Source organism: Lutra lutra, chromosome 4 (genome assembly GCF_902655055.1).
Source record: "Lutra lutra chromosome 4, mLutLut1.2, whole genome shotgun sequence".
In the NCBI taxonomy this organism is placed as follows: Eukaryota; Metazoa; Chordata; class Mammalia; order Carnivora; family Mustelidae; genus Lutra; species Lutra lutra.
The window spans coordinates 85,988,976-86,004,409 of NC_062281.1; the positions used below are offsets into that span (position 1 = coordinate 85,988,976).

Sequence of the window (15,434 nt, forward strand, 5' to 3'; positions counted from 1 at the left end):
TTTCAAGACACGTCTCCAAAGGCAAAGAAAGCAAAAGCAAAAATGAACAGATGGGACTTCATCAAGATCAAAAGCTTCTGCACAGCGAAGGAAACAGTCAACAAAACAAAGAGGCAACCCATGAAATGGAAGATATTTGCAAATGACACTACAGAGAGAGGGTTGATATCCAAGATCTATGAAGAACTTCTCAAACTCAACACCCAAAAACAAATAATCAAGTCAAAAAATGGCCAGAAGACATGAATAGACACTTCTCCAACGAAGACATACAAATAGCTAACAGAAACATGAAAAAATATTCATCATCATCAGCCACGTTGAGATACCACCTTCTATCAGTTTGAATGGCAAAAATCGACAAGGCAAGAAATAACAAATGCTGGAGAGGATCTGGAGAAAGGGGAACCCTCTTACACTACTGGTGGGAATGCAAGTTGGTGCAGACACTTTGGAAAACAGTGTGGAGGTTCCTCAAAAAAAAAAAAAAAAAAAAAAAAATTAACCCAGCAATTGTACTACTGGGGTTTACACCAAAGATACAGATATAGCGAAAAGAAGGGGCACATGCACCCCAATGTTCATAGCAGCAACATCCACAATAGCCAAACTGTGGAAAGAGCCAAGATGTCCTTCAACAGACGAATGGATAAAGGAGATGTGGGCCATATATAAAATGGAATATAACTCAGCTATCAGAAATTATGAATATCCAAATTTTGCATCAACATGGATTGGACTGGAGGAGATTATGCTGAGTATAATAAGTCAAGCAGAGAAAGTCAATTATCTTATGGTTTCCCTTACTTGTGGAACATAAGGAATAGCATGGAGGACATTAAGAAAAGAAGGGAAAAATGAAGGGGAGGGAATTGGAGGGGGAGACGAACCATGAGAGACTACTGACTTCAAGAAACAAACTGAAGGTTCTAGAAGGGAGGGGGTCAAGGGGATGTGTTGGCCCGGTGATGGGTATTAAGGAGGGTACATATTGCATGGAGCACTGGGTGTTATATGTAAACAGTGAATCTTGGAACACTACATCAAAAACTAATGACGTACGGTAAGGTGACTAACATAACACAATAAAAATTTAATAAAAAAATAAAATACAGGGACGCCTGGGTGGCTCAGTTGGTTAAGCAGCTGCCTTCGGCTCAGGTCATGATCCCAGCGTCCTGGGATCAAGTCCCACATCGGGCTCCTTGCTTGGCGGGGAGCCTGCTTCTCCCTCTGCCTCTGCCTGCCATTCTGTCTGCCTGTGCTCGCTCGCTCTCCTCTCTCTCTGACAAATAAATAAAATCTTTAAAAAAATAAATAAAATAAAATAAAATACACTGTCAAAAACACAATACAATACAAAATGTCATCAAAACAGAAATGTGTATTATATTTCTACCACACATTTACTATCATAGTATTTACCGAAACCTCATTAGCAAGGGGCAATATAGGTACTACATTATACAGCAGAGAACCTAAGTGGAATCCCAACCAATTCTACTGCTCAAACTTAAGTTGTTAGCTATAAAAATAATACTTGTAATAGTTAGCTCTTAGAATTGTGTGAAAAATATTAAATGATAAAATGTTTATAAAGGGCTGAGCATAAAGGAAAAGACACAGTATGCTCCTCACTAATACTGTTAGAAAAGGAATGAAGTTTTTTCCAATATTGAGCCCAATATAAAACAGAAAGAGGATTTCTTATCAAATTATCAATTTACCTTCACCGGCCCCATCTTCTGGACATGAAATATTCCTGTTCCTGGTACAAAACTTGTCTATTCCAGAACCATGTCCATTATATCCCTGTGACTTAAAAACTGTTTTATCCTCATCAGACAGATCACTTTCACTAGAACTCCATGTTATATCTTTTAGCTCACCGGTACTCTTAGATGCAGCACTTTCTGTTAAAGAAAAAGAAAATGTATAAACACATTCAACTGATATAGTTATTTGCCAAAATGAAATTTTATACATGTTACTCTGTCAAAGTCACAAATAACAAAATTCTGATGATAGTGAAAGCCATGTCTTAGATCAGCCTGTGTAAAATTCTATGTGGAACCTAAGATTCTCTGAATTAAAACCAAATTTATGAAGAAAAAAGAACTAATTAAGTTTAAAAAAACAAACAAACAAGGAAAATGACTATAGCACAAATGAAAATTTAAAAAATAACCTTGAACTAATTATACAACTATAACTTTCTAGAATATTTGATGGAACCAAAAGAACAAGACAAAACACAAAACAAACCATATAACCAGTATTTATGTACAAGAGAAATGCTTCTATGTGCCTCCTGTATCATATTAGGAGTCCTAGCAGCCACAATGTGCTTAAAAACACTTAATAAACTCTTTTAACTAAATTTGTCATTTTGAGGTAATAGTAGATCCACATAGAGTTGTAGGAAAAAAAAAAACAGAGAGAGAGAGAGAGAGCCCTTGTATGCTTTATCCAGTTCCTTCAATGGTAACAATCTGCAAAACTATAGTGTAACATCACAACTAGAATATTGATTCTGATACCTACAAGACACAAAACAATTCGATCACCATGAGAGTACCTTGCATTACTTTTATAAAGCCACATCTTAGCCACCCTCCTTACCCAATTCTCAACGTCTAGCAACAAATTAGCTTTGCATTTTTTTTTTTTAAAGATTTTATTTATTTATTTGTCAGAGAGAGCGAGGGAGAGAAAGCGAGCACAGGCAGACAGAATGGCAGGCAGAGGCAGAGGGAGAAGCAGGTTCCCTGACGAGCAAGGAGCCCGATGTGGGACTCGATCCCAGGACGCTGGGATCATGACCTGAGCCGAAGGCAGCGGTTTAACCAACTGAGCCACCCAGGCGTCCCTAGCTTTGCATTTTTGTAATTTTGTCATTTCAAGACTGATATATAAATGGAATCATACTATGTGACAATTCAGGATTGGCTTCTTTTACTCAGCATAATTCCTTTGACATTCATCCAAGTTGTTCTGTGTATCAACACTTTCCACTACTAAGTATTATTACATGACATGTATGCACCATAGTTTACCCATTCACCCACTAAAGGGTATCTGTGTTGTTTCTAGTTTGGGGCTATTACGAATAAAGCTGCTATGAACATTGTACACAGGGTTTTATGTGAAAGTAATTTTCATTCTCTGGGATAAATGTCAAAGGGCAATTAATAGGTTGTGTGGTAACTGCATGTTTAGTCTTATAAACTGCCAAACTTTTCCAGAGTGGCTGTACCATTTTACAATCCTATCAGTAACATAACATATCCCATATCACTGATAGCATTTCGGTGTTGTCACCATTTTTTACTTTGTCATTCTAATAGGAAACCTAGAAAGAATGGGGCTACTCCAGCTTGATGTAATAGGAAGTTGAGAGGAAACTTTACTAACAGTGATCAGAAAAGGAATACACACCTAAAAAAAATAAATTTTTCTGCTTATGTTTACAATTTAGTTACAATGCTAAAACTTAAAAAAATATCTTAGACATATTTCAATGAGATTAAGAGGTTAGATATTATAATTCAAGTTCTATAGTAGAGGAAATTGGCTTAGAAGTTAAATGGTTTCATTCAATACATATTTACATAACAACTGATAAAGTAAGTCTTAAGGAAACAGAAAAATAAGAAAAATTCTCTCTCAAGGAATGCATAGTCTAAAACACAAATCATAAAAAGAAAAATTAACTATTAAATTCGAGGTATGTCACACATAACAGTGGCACAAAAAAAGCAAGTGCTCCAATATGTGTTCATCAGGAAAATAGATTCACTGACAAAATGGTGTCTGAAAAAACAGCACTTACAAAGGCACAAAAGCATTAAATAATTATAAACATTTACTAAACACTTACTTGGTGCCACGAACATCCAGAATTACAAAACTTGTCTACCTTCAAAACATAAAATTAAAAATAAAATAAACTTCATCCATATTGATTTAAATAGCTAATAAAAACTAAGCTGTGTATTTACTTACAAAAGATATTATCATATCAGTCCCTTTTATTATTATGCATCTGGAAGAGTAAACTGAAAAGGAAAGAGTGGAATATGACAGAAAGAGAGAATGTTTGTATCCCTTAAAATTCACAGTTCTGGGGTACCTGGGTGGCTTAATTGTTAAGCATCTCCCTTTGTCTCAGGTCATGATCCCAGAGACTGGTCAGGTAGGGCTCCTAGCTCAGCGGGGAGCCTGCTTCTCCCTCTCCCACTCCCCCTGCTTGTATTCCCTATCTTGCTGTCTCTCTCTGTCAAATAAATTAAAAAAACTTTAGGAAAAAAAAATTCACAGTGCTGAAACTTAGTGGGATTAAGAGGTAGGAACTCTGGAGGTGATTAGGTCATGAGGGTAGAGCCCTCATGGGATTAGTGCTCTATATAAGAAGCCCCCAGAGAGATTCCTGGCCCCTTCCTCCATGTGAGTCAACAGCAAGATGGTAGAGTCATGAGCCTGGAAGTGAGTCTTCACCACACACTGCATATTCTGGTATTATAATATGTATATTATATTCTGAATATTCTGGACCAATTTCTGCCATTTAAACTACTTAGTCTATGGTATTATTGGTCTATTACTGGTCTATTGGTCTATTAGTGTGATCAGACTAAGACAGAAAGGAAGGAAAGTTATCACTACTTTCAGATTATATAATGAATTCGTGGAATTCATAATCCATGAATTACAGAAACTTTACATAAGTTATGCAGATAAAACCACTACCAGGAATTTAATATCAACTCATTTTATTTGTTGAAGGGTACCCTTGAAATCAAGACCCAGTCCACTGAAATTCTAGGAAGGATATCAGCTAGACTATGAGAATAGCTACAACAGGTAAACATTTATGAGCGCCCTTTGCAAGCCAGGCATTGTGCTAGCATGTGGTATTACAGGCTGAACTGTGTTACCCCAAAGGTCATTCACATGTTAAAGTTCTAACACTCCAGTATCCCAGAATGTGATTATTTGGAGACAGGGTCTTTACAGAGGTGATAAAGTTATTCCAATAGGACAGGTGTCCTTATAGGAAAGGAAAATCTGGAAACATGCAAGGAGTGAAGACACACATGGAAAGTGAAGACACACAAAGAGTGAAGAAACACACAGAAACACAACCATTACAAGACAAGGCAAGAACCCTAGAGCAGATCCTAGAAGGAACTAATCCTGCTAATACCATCATTTTGGACTAAGTAGCCTCTAGGACTGTGAGATAGTAAGTTTCTGTTATTCACACGACCCAGTTTGCACACTTTATTACTAGTATTTTATCATGGCAGCCCTGGCAAACTACTACACCTAGGATATACAGAAGAGCAACAAAGAAAGCTCTGCCCTTTGGAAACAAATGATATAAATAAAGAGGAGAAAAGCAATTCAACAAATATAACAATAACAACAAAAAAATTAAGTGACTCCTCTTGAGGAACAAGCATTTCTGACCTCAAAAACAAAAATTTTAAGAAGAAAATCTGTATGGCATTTAAGGAAAAAAACCTTTTTAAGTAAAAAAAAAAACCTTTCACTTTGGTAAAGAAAATATATATTTTTATTATTATTATGTTATATATATATATATATATACACATACATATTTAAGTTCTACTTTTCAAAGAAAATCATCTATAAAGGTTCCAGGCTCTTATTTTCAAGTGTATAATCTTTTGTCTTCCTTTTCCCACTCCTTCCAATTGCTGTCTCCTGCCTTATTCAGTCTTCTCTGGTTACAGTGCCTTACAGTTGAGGAAAGAGAGACACAGAGACATATCTCCCCTTTTGGGCACATTCTGCAAAAGTATGTTCCCCCTTTTCTCCTTCCCAGCTCTCACAAAAATACTACTTCCCAGCCTAAAAATTCTGTTAATATTATGTCTGAAACTAATACCTTAGAAGCTACAATTGGGGGGCATAAGTGTGGCTCAGTGGGTTCAGCCTCTGCCTTCACCTCAGGTCATGACCTCAGGGTCCTAGAATTGAGCCCCTCATCGGGTTCTCTGTCTCCCCTACTCTCTGCCTGCCTCTCTGCCTACTTGTTCTCTCCCTCTGTCAGATAAATAAATAAAATTGTTTGAAACAAACAAACCCAAAAAAGCTACTATTGGGGCATCTGGGTGGCTCAGTCAGTTGAGTGTCCAACTCTTGGTTCCAGCTTAGGTCATGATCTTAGAGTCATGAAATCAAGGTCCATGTACAGATCCACAAGGGGAATAGACGCTGCTTAAAATTCTCTCTCTCCCTCTGCCCCCCACTCTCCTGCACTAAAAAGGAATTTTTTTTAAAAAAAGGTACTATTTAAAAAATGAGCCAGTTCTAGGAAATACCTTGAGACCCTCATTCCTATCAATTTCTGTTTACCAGTTTTTGTTAAATTTTTTACAATATTTACTTGCCTCAACAGGCAGTTATTTTGTAAATACAGTAATTATACATTGATGCAAGCTCTTTCAGCCTTTCAGAATATACTGATCATTCTATGAAGTACAAAGAACAGGAGGGTGGGTCAAATATATATTGGCACAGGGAAACCATCGCAAAAGATCTTTCTGTAATTAAACACAAGTTCAGAGCTTATTTTATATTTCCTTTTTCCTCAAGTTGAATATGGCTATACTCACTTAAAATCACCAAAAAAATAACAGCCACATCTGTAAAAGAAAATCTTTTCTACATATACTATGACAATTTAGAAATCAGAATTAAAGTGATCTTTGAAAATCACATCATTTGGCACTAATAAGAAGAAAAGTTAAACTCTACAGTTCCACCAGAAGATGATGGAATTAGAGGAGCAAGACAGCGAAGCAGTAAGAGACTGAAATATCATCAGGTCCCAGAAGTTCAGCTAGATGGTTATCAAACCATTCTGAACACCTACAAACTCAATAGGACATAGAAGAGAAGAGCAACAACTCTAGGAACAGAAAATTGACCACTTTCCAGAAGGTAGGACTTGCAAAATGAATCTGAAGCACTGGGAAGATAGACCGTGGCAGGGAGAGGCCAGATCCCTGCAAGTGAGAGAGCAGCGGAGCACAAAATTGGATCTTTTAGAAGTCTGCTCCACTGAGAGACGTTGCTCCAGAGGCAAAGCAGGGGATGGAGCCCTCGCTGGGACAGTGTGGTGTCAGGACCCACAGGGACACAAAAAGACCAGGGGTGTCTGAGGGTGACAGAGCTCACAGATATGGGATCACAGGTATGGGATCGGGGAAATCAGCTGTAAAGATGGAGCTGAAAAGTGGGCTTTCACCTCGGGATTACCTTAAACCATGATCCAAGGCACAGTCGGGCCATTACTCTTTGAGCAGGGACCCCACAAGCGACAGATCCAGAGATGCCCCCTTGTCCTCATTTGGGAGGAGCAGTGCGGGAGTGCACTGCAGGAATCTCTTGGGTTTGGAAACCCCAAACAGGACCATGAGCCAGAGACAGAAACGCTTGGACACAGACCGGGGAGAATGGAGTGTGGCCAGAAACCAGGGAGATGGGACGGATTGACTGCTTTTCTCTGAGGGTGCACTGAAGAGTACGGCCTTGAGCTTTTGGCTCTTATAGGCTGCAGATTTGGAGGCCACCATCCTCATTCCCGTCCTCTAAAGTGGTATAGAAAGCGTTCGGGGAACAAAAGCTACCAAAAACGAACCCAAGCAGATAACTTAGCCTGACCCCTGGCAATGGGGGTGCAATTCCACCTCAGGCAAAGACATTTGAGAATCACTGAAGCAGGCCCCTCACCCAAAAGATCAGCAAAAACATCCAGCCAAGACCAAGTTCTCTGTGGAACTACAGAGGTAGGGGAAAGCAACACATAGACTTCATGGCTTTTACCCTATGATCCTTTTGAAGGTAAATTTTTTAATTTTATTTTTTTGTTATTCTATTTTCTTTTTGTTATACTACTGATTTAGTCTATTTCTTTTCTATTAACTTTCCTCCTTCCAATTTTAACATTTTTTAACTATTTTACCAATACCTTTTTAAATTTTTAAATTTTCATTGTTATAGTCATATTTTATCCCCTCGTTGTATCTAACCTTAAGTTTTTGTATACATATATCTCTTTTATTTCTTTAAAATATTGGGATAGAATTTCTTCCAACAATCAAAATATACCATAAATCTAGTGCATGGCTTTCCTCTTGTATCTATCTAGCCTGATCATATTCTTTTCTTTTTTTTTCTTTTTCCAACCAACTTCTTATCAATTCCTCTTTTAGAATCTTTTTAAATTTTCAACTTTATAGTCATATAACTACCCTTCATTGAGATTACCCTTTTTTGGTATATATATATGTTTTTCTCTCATCAAAATGTTGGATGGTAGGCTCTCCTACAGACCAAAATATAAGTGGGTGGCTCTGTTCTATTCACCAGTCTAAAATATATATATGAGATATATTATTTCTTTATTTTTTTATTACCACCTTCTTCTCCCCCTGGTTTTGGGTCTCTTCTAATTTGGTTGATATTTTTTCTAGGGTCGTTGCTGCCTTTTTTAGTATTTTGTTTCCTTATTCACCTACTCTTATCTGGATGAAATGACAAGGCTGAGAAACTCACCACAAATTTAAAAAAAAAAAAAAAAAGAACAAGAGGCAGCCCCAAAGGCTAGGGACCTAATCAATAAACACATTAGCATTATGTCAGAACTAGAGTTCAGAATGATGATAATGCAAGCTGGGCTCGAAAAAAGCATGGAATATTTAGAGAATCCCCTTCTGCAGAAAAAAAAATCCCTTTCTGGAGAAATAAAAGAACTTAAATCTAACCAAGTTGAAATAAAAAATGCTATTGATGAGGTGCAATAAAAAATGTAGGCTCTTACCGCTAGGATAAATGAAGAACAAGAGAATTAGTGATATAGAAGACCAAATGATGGAGAATAAAGAAACTGAGCAAAAGAGAGACAAAAAACTACTAGACCACAAGAGGAGAATTCGAGAGATAAGAGATACCATAAGACAAAACAATATGAGAATAATTGGGATCCCAGAAGAAGAAGAAACAGAGAGCGGGGCAGGAGGTATATTACAGCAAAATATAGCAGAATTCCCTATCTGGGGAAGGGAACAAACATCAAAATCCAGGAGGCACAGAGAACCCAACTCAAAATCAATAAAAACAGGTCAACACCCCATCATCTCAAAGTAAGACACACAAGTCTTAGTGACAATGACAAAATAGTGAAAGCAGCTTGGGACAAGAGGTCTGTAATATACAACAGTAGAAATATTAGACTGGCAGGAGACCTATCCACAGAGACTTGGCAGGCCAGAGAGGATGGGCATGATATATTATGAGAACTAAATGAGAAAAAATTTCAGCCAAGAACACTATATCCACCTAGGCTGTCACTGAAAACAGATGGGAGAGATAAAGCTTCCAGGACAAACAAAAACTAAAATAATTTACAAACACCAAACCAGCCCCACAGGAAACACTCAAATCTAAGCAAAGAGAGGGCCTAAAAGTAACATAGACCAGAAAGGAACAGGGGCAATATACAGTTAACAGTCACCTTACAAGCAATACAATGGCACTAAACTCATACCTTTCAATAGTTACCCTGAATGGAAATGGGCTAAATGCCCCAATCAAAAGACACAGGGTATCACAATGGATAAAAAAACAAGACCCATCAATATGCTGTCTATAAGAAATTCATTTTAGACCCAAAGACACCTCCGGATTTAAAGTGAGGGGGTGGTAAACAATGCACCATTCTAATAGACATCAAAAGAAAGCTGGGGTGGCTATCCTTACAACAGATAAATTAGATTTTAAGCCAAAGAGTATAATAAGAGACGAGGAAAGAAACTGTATCGTACTTAAAGGGTCTGTCTAACAAGAAGATCTACCAATTTTAAATATCTATGCCCCTAACGTGGGAGCAGCCAATTATATAAACCAATTAATAACAAAATTAAAGAAACACATCAGCAATGATAAAATAATAGTAGGGGACTTTAAGACGCACCCCCCTTACTGAAATGGACAGATCATCTAAGCAAAGATCAACAAGGAAATAAAGGCTTTAAATGACACACTGGACCAGATGGACATCACAGATATATTTAGAACATTCCATCCTAAAGCAACAGAAAACACGTTCTTCTCTAGTGCACTTGGAACATTCTCCAGAATAGATCACATCCTGGGTCACAAATCAGGTCTCAATAGGTACCAAAAGAATGGGAACATTCCCTGCATATTTTCAGACCACAAAGGTCTGAAGCAAGAACTCAATCACAAGAGGAAAGTTGGGAAGAACTCAAATCCATGCAGGTAAAGAGCATCCTACTAACAAATGAATGGGTCAACCAGGAAATTAAAGAAGAATTTTAAAAAGTCATGGAAACAAATCAAAATGAAAACACAAATGTTCAAAATCTTTGGGACACCACAAAGGCGGTTCTATGAGGAAAGTATATAGTAATACAAGCCTTTCTCAAGAAACAAGGGCTCAAGTACACGACCTACCCCTACACCTAAACGAGCTGGAGAAAGAACAGCAAAGAAAGCCTTAAACGCAGCAGGAGAAGAGAAATAATAAAGATGAGAGCAGAAATCAGTGAAATAGAAACCAAAAGAACCGGAGAACAAATCAACGAAACTAGGAGCTGGTTCTTTGAAAGAATTAATAAGATGGATAAACCCCTGGCCAGACTTATCGAAAAGGAAAGAGAAAGGACCCAAATTAATAAAATCATGAGCGAAAGAGGAGAGATCACAACCGACACCAAAGCAATACAAACAATTATAAGAACACAGTATGAGCAACTATACGCCAGCAAATTTGACAATCTGGAAGAAATGGATGCATTCCCAGAGACAAATAAACTACCAAAACTGAACCAGGAAGAAATAGAAAACCTGAACAGACCCATAACCAGTAAGGAGATTGAAGCACTCATCAAAAAAGCCTCCCAACAAATAAGAGCCCAGGGCCACATGGCTTCCCAGGGGAATTCTACCAAACATTTAAAGAAGAATTAATACCTATTCTCCTGAAACTATTCCAAAAAATAGAAATGGAAGGAAAACTTCACAACTCATCTGATGAGACCAGCATGACTTTGATCCCAAAAACCAGACAAAAAGGAGAATTACAGAACAAAATCCTTAATGAACACGGATGCAAAAACTCTCAACAAAATACTAGCCATTGGATCCAACAGTACATTAACAGGATTATTCACCACGACCAAGTGGGATTTATTCCACGGCTGCAAGGTTGGTTCAAGATCCGCAAATCAATCAATGTGATGCAATACGTTAACAAAAGAGAGAACAAGAACCATATGATACTCTCAATAGATGCTAAAAAAAAAAAGCATTTGACAAAGTACAGCATCCCTTCTTGATCAAAACTCTTCACAGTGTAGGCATAGAGGGTACACAGCTCAATATCATCAAAGGCATCTGTGAAAAACCCACAGCAAGTATCATTCTCAACAGGGAAAAACTGAGAGCTTTTCCGCCAAGGTCAGGAACAGGGTAGGGATGTTCACTATATCCACTGCTACTCAACATAGTACTAGAAGTCCTAGCCTTGGTAATCAGACAACAAAAAGAAATAAAAGGCATCCGAATTGGCAAAGAACAAGTCAGACTCTCACTCTTTGCAGATGATATGATACTTTATGTGGAAAACCCAGAAGAATCCACTCCAAAACTGCCAGAACTCATAAGGGAATTCAGTGAAGTGTCAGGATATAAAATCAATGCACAGAAATCAGTTGCATTTCTATACACCATCAGCAAGACAGAAGAAAGAGAAATTAAGGATTTTATCCCATTTGCAATTGTACCCAAAACCATAAGATACCTAGGAATAAACCTAACCAAAGACGCAAAGAATTTGTACTCAGAGAACTATAACGTACTCATGAAAGAAACTGAGGAAGATGCAAAAGAATGGAAAAACGTTCCATGCCCTTGGACCGGAAGAACAAATATTGTGAAAATGTCTATGCTACCTAAAGCAATCTACACATTTAACGTAATCCCTATCAAAATAACCATCAACTCTTTTCTAAGAAATGCAACAAATAATCCTAAAATTTATGGAACCAGAAAAGACCCCAAATAGCCAGAGGAATATTGAAAAAGAAAACCAAAGCTGGCTGCATCACAATTCCAGACTTCAAGCTCTATTACAAAGCTGTAATCACCAAGATAGTAGGTACTGGCCCAAAAACAGACACACAGATCAATGGAACAGAATAGAGAGCCCAGAAATGGACCCTCAACCCTATGGTCAACTCATCTTTGACAAAGCAGGAAAGAATGTCTAATGGTAAAAGACAGTCTCTTTAACAAATGGTGCTGGGAAAACTGGACAGCCACATGCAGAAGAATGAAACTGGACCACTTCCTTACACCACACACAAAAACAGACTCAAAATGGATAAAGGAACTCAATGTGAGACAGGAATCCATCAATCCTTGAGGAGAACACAGGCAGCAACCTCCTCGACCTCAGCCACAACAACTTCTTCCTGGAAACTTCGCCAAAGGCAAGGGAAGCAAGGACAAAAATGAACTATTGGGACTTCATCAAGTTCACAAGCTTTTGCACAGCAAAACAAACAATCAATCAAACCAAGACAACTGACAGAATGGGAGAAGATATTCGCACATGACATATCAGATAAAGGGCTAGTATCTAAAATCTATCAAGAACTTATCAAACTCAACACACAAGGAACAAATAATCCAATAAAGAAATGGATGGAAGACGTGAAGAGACATTTCGGTAAAGAAGACATTCAGATGGCCAACAGACTCATGAAAAAGTGCTGAACATCACTCAGCATCAGGGAAATACAAATCAAAACCACAGCGAGATATCACCTCACACCAGTCAGAATGGCTAAAATTAACAAGTCAGAAAACCACAGATGTTGCCGAGGATGTGGAGAAAGGGGAATCGTCCTACAATGTTGGTGTGAATGCAAGCTGGTGCAACTACTCTGGAAAACATGGAGATTCCTCAAAAAGTTGAAAATAGAGCTACCCTATGACCCAGCAATCGCACTACTAGGTATTTACCCTAAAGATACAAATGTAGGGATCCGAAGGGGCACATGCACCCGAATGTTTACAGCAGCTATGTCCATAACAGTCAAACCGTGGAAAGTTCCTAGATGTCCATCAACAGATGAATGGATAAAGATGTGGTATGTACGTGTGTACACACACACACACACACACACACACACACACACACACACAGGAATACTATGCAGCCATCAAAAGAAATGAAATCTTGCCATTTGCAACAGCATGGATGGAACTAGAGGGTAATATGCTAAGCAAAGTAAGTCAATGAGAGAAATACAATTATCATATGATCTTCTGATATGAGGAATTTGAGAGGCAAGGTGGGGGATCATGGGGAGTAGGGAGGGAAAAAATGAAACAAGATGGGATCGGGAGGGAGACAAACCATAAGAGACTCTTAATCTCTCAAAACCAACTGAGGGTTGCTAGGGGGGTGGGGGGGTAGGGATATGGTGGCTGGGTTATGGACATTGGGGAAGGTATGTGCTACGGTGAGTGCTGTGAAATGTGTAAGTCTGATGATTCACAGTCCTGTACCCCTGGGGCAAATAATACATTATATGTTAATTTTAAAAAAAGATTATGGAATTACAAAAGACATTGCCAGTTTATTACATAGTGTTTTATGAATTTATGAATTGGGGAAATCTTATTTTCATTTTTATTTTTCATAAAAAGAACCCCCTAAATATTAGTGAAATAACTGTATAGCTCTTATTCACAGAAAGTTTTCCCAGTCTGCATAATTTTTAGCAGGCTTTCAGCCAGCTCTTTTTGCCATCAGACATAGCAATTCCTGCCATCAATTAAGCAACTAAGTGCAAGCCTTTGAAATAGACATTTTATTACTTTTTTTTTTGGTTTACAATAACCCAATGAGGTACACATTCTTTTATATATTTCCCAGATGGAGAAACGGAGGCTTACTGTGTTTACCTTCTTTCCCAAGATTACACAGTCAGGACCCCAAGGAGCCAAAAGAGATCTCTTAAGGTCTCAAGCATGGACTTTCCCTGCTACCCACTAAGTGTGGCAGCAGAGCCAGCAGTCTCCCTAGTATTTCTTCCTTACTAAGAGAAACCCAATTTTATTTAAGCAGCAATATAGATATTTAAAAATCTTTAATTTCACGGAAGTCCCTTTTGTAGAGTGACCCTATATAACAGGTCTGGCCAAAGGCAGAGATCAGGGGGAGGGAATCCTTTCCCAGAAGAAAAGTACACTTGGAGAAAACTCTCACAACCTACAGCCCTCCTGAGAACTAGGCCCAGAGAACTTAGCTTCCACCTCATGACCACAAGAATAAACTCCACACTAAGGCTACAGAACTCAAAACAGGTCTGATTCCCTAAACTTCTTGTTGCAGGAGATAAATTCAACCCTATTTCTTCAAACACTCTAAAAGTTTCCTACTATCTATATCTGAAAGCTTTCCCTAACTGATTCACCAAGTAAGAATTTCACTGCCTGAAATATGATAATCCTTTTATCATAGTTCAGAACCATATTTCCCAAATTAGAATTTTTTAAAATCCTGGGAGCCTAAGCTAACCTACTGAGCTCTGCTGATAAGAATAAACCAGGAAGGGTACATAAAAAATTTTATTATCTATGGGAGGCAAGGAAAAAATGGGGTAGATGGTGACAAAGATGAGAGATTTCTCAAAAATTACCTTTTTACATTTTGATGTTTTTAAACCATAAATATACAGTCTATCCAAACTATGGAAATAAATCAAAGAAGGATATATTAGCCTTATGCCTTTTCTGTCAAGAAACCAACAAAATATTACCTTTCTTGGGTCTAGGGGATAATCTGAGGTTCTTTTCTGTAATGATCTTCTTTTCAGCTGTTAATGACTGTAGGAAGATGACAATAATATAATAATAATGATAATGTAGTAATTTATGTGACAAGGGCTAAAATCAAAAATATTTTTTAAATACTCCAAGCCTTAAACAATACCCTCCTTAAAATATACCTCTTTTATTGACATTAACCAATAAGTATTCCCAAAGCACATATTCCTCATACACAAATGTATTTTTATATTTTATCAGAATCTAAACAGAGAACTAACCATTAAGAGTTTATAATAGTGGGCACCTGGGTGGCTCAGTGGGTTAAGCCTCTGCCTTCAGCTCAGGTCATGATCTCAGGGTCCTGGGATCAAGCCCCATATCAGGCTTCCTGCCCAGTGGGGAGCCTGCTTTCCCCCTCTCTCTGTCTGCCTCTCTTCCTAATTGTAATCCCTCCAGCTGTCAAATAAATAAATATATTTTTTAAAAAAAGAGTTTATAATAGTATTCCATTTTGTACATATCTGTAAGTATTTCAA

General features: G+C 37.8%; 1 protein-coding gene across 5 annotated transcripts in view; it reads right to left on the minus strand.

The window, feature by feature from the left end:
* The window catches only part of SPIDR (scaffold protein involved in DNA repair), a 676,929-nt gene that overhangs the window by 460,378 nt on the left and 201,117 nt on the right, over positions 1–15,434 (minus strand). For 4 of the 5 annotated variants that reach the window (XM_047723664.1, XM_047723665.1, XM_047723663.1 and 1 more), the window contains exons 3-4: positions 14,889–14,955; positions 1,728–1,913 (exon numbers count right to left, since the gene is read on the minus strand). In XM_047723664.1, coding sequence (XP_047579620.1) covers positions 1,728–1,913; positions 14,889–14,955 — 253 coding nt within the window. The remainder of the gene's footprint in view (positions 1–1,727; positions 1,914–14,888; positions 14,956–15,434) is intronic. The other variant, XM_047723668.1, reaches the window with a different exon arrangement.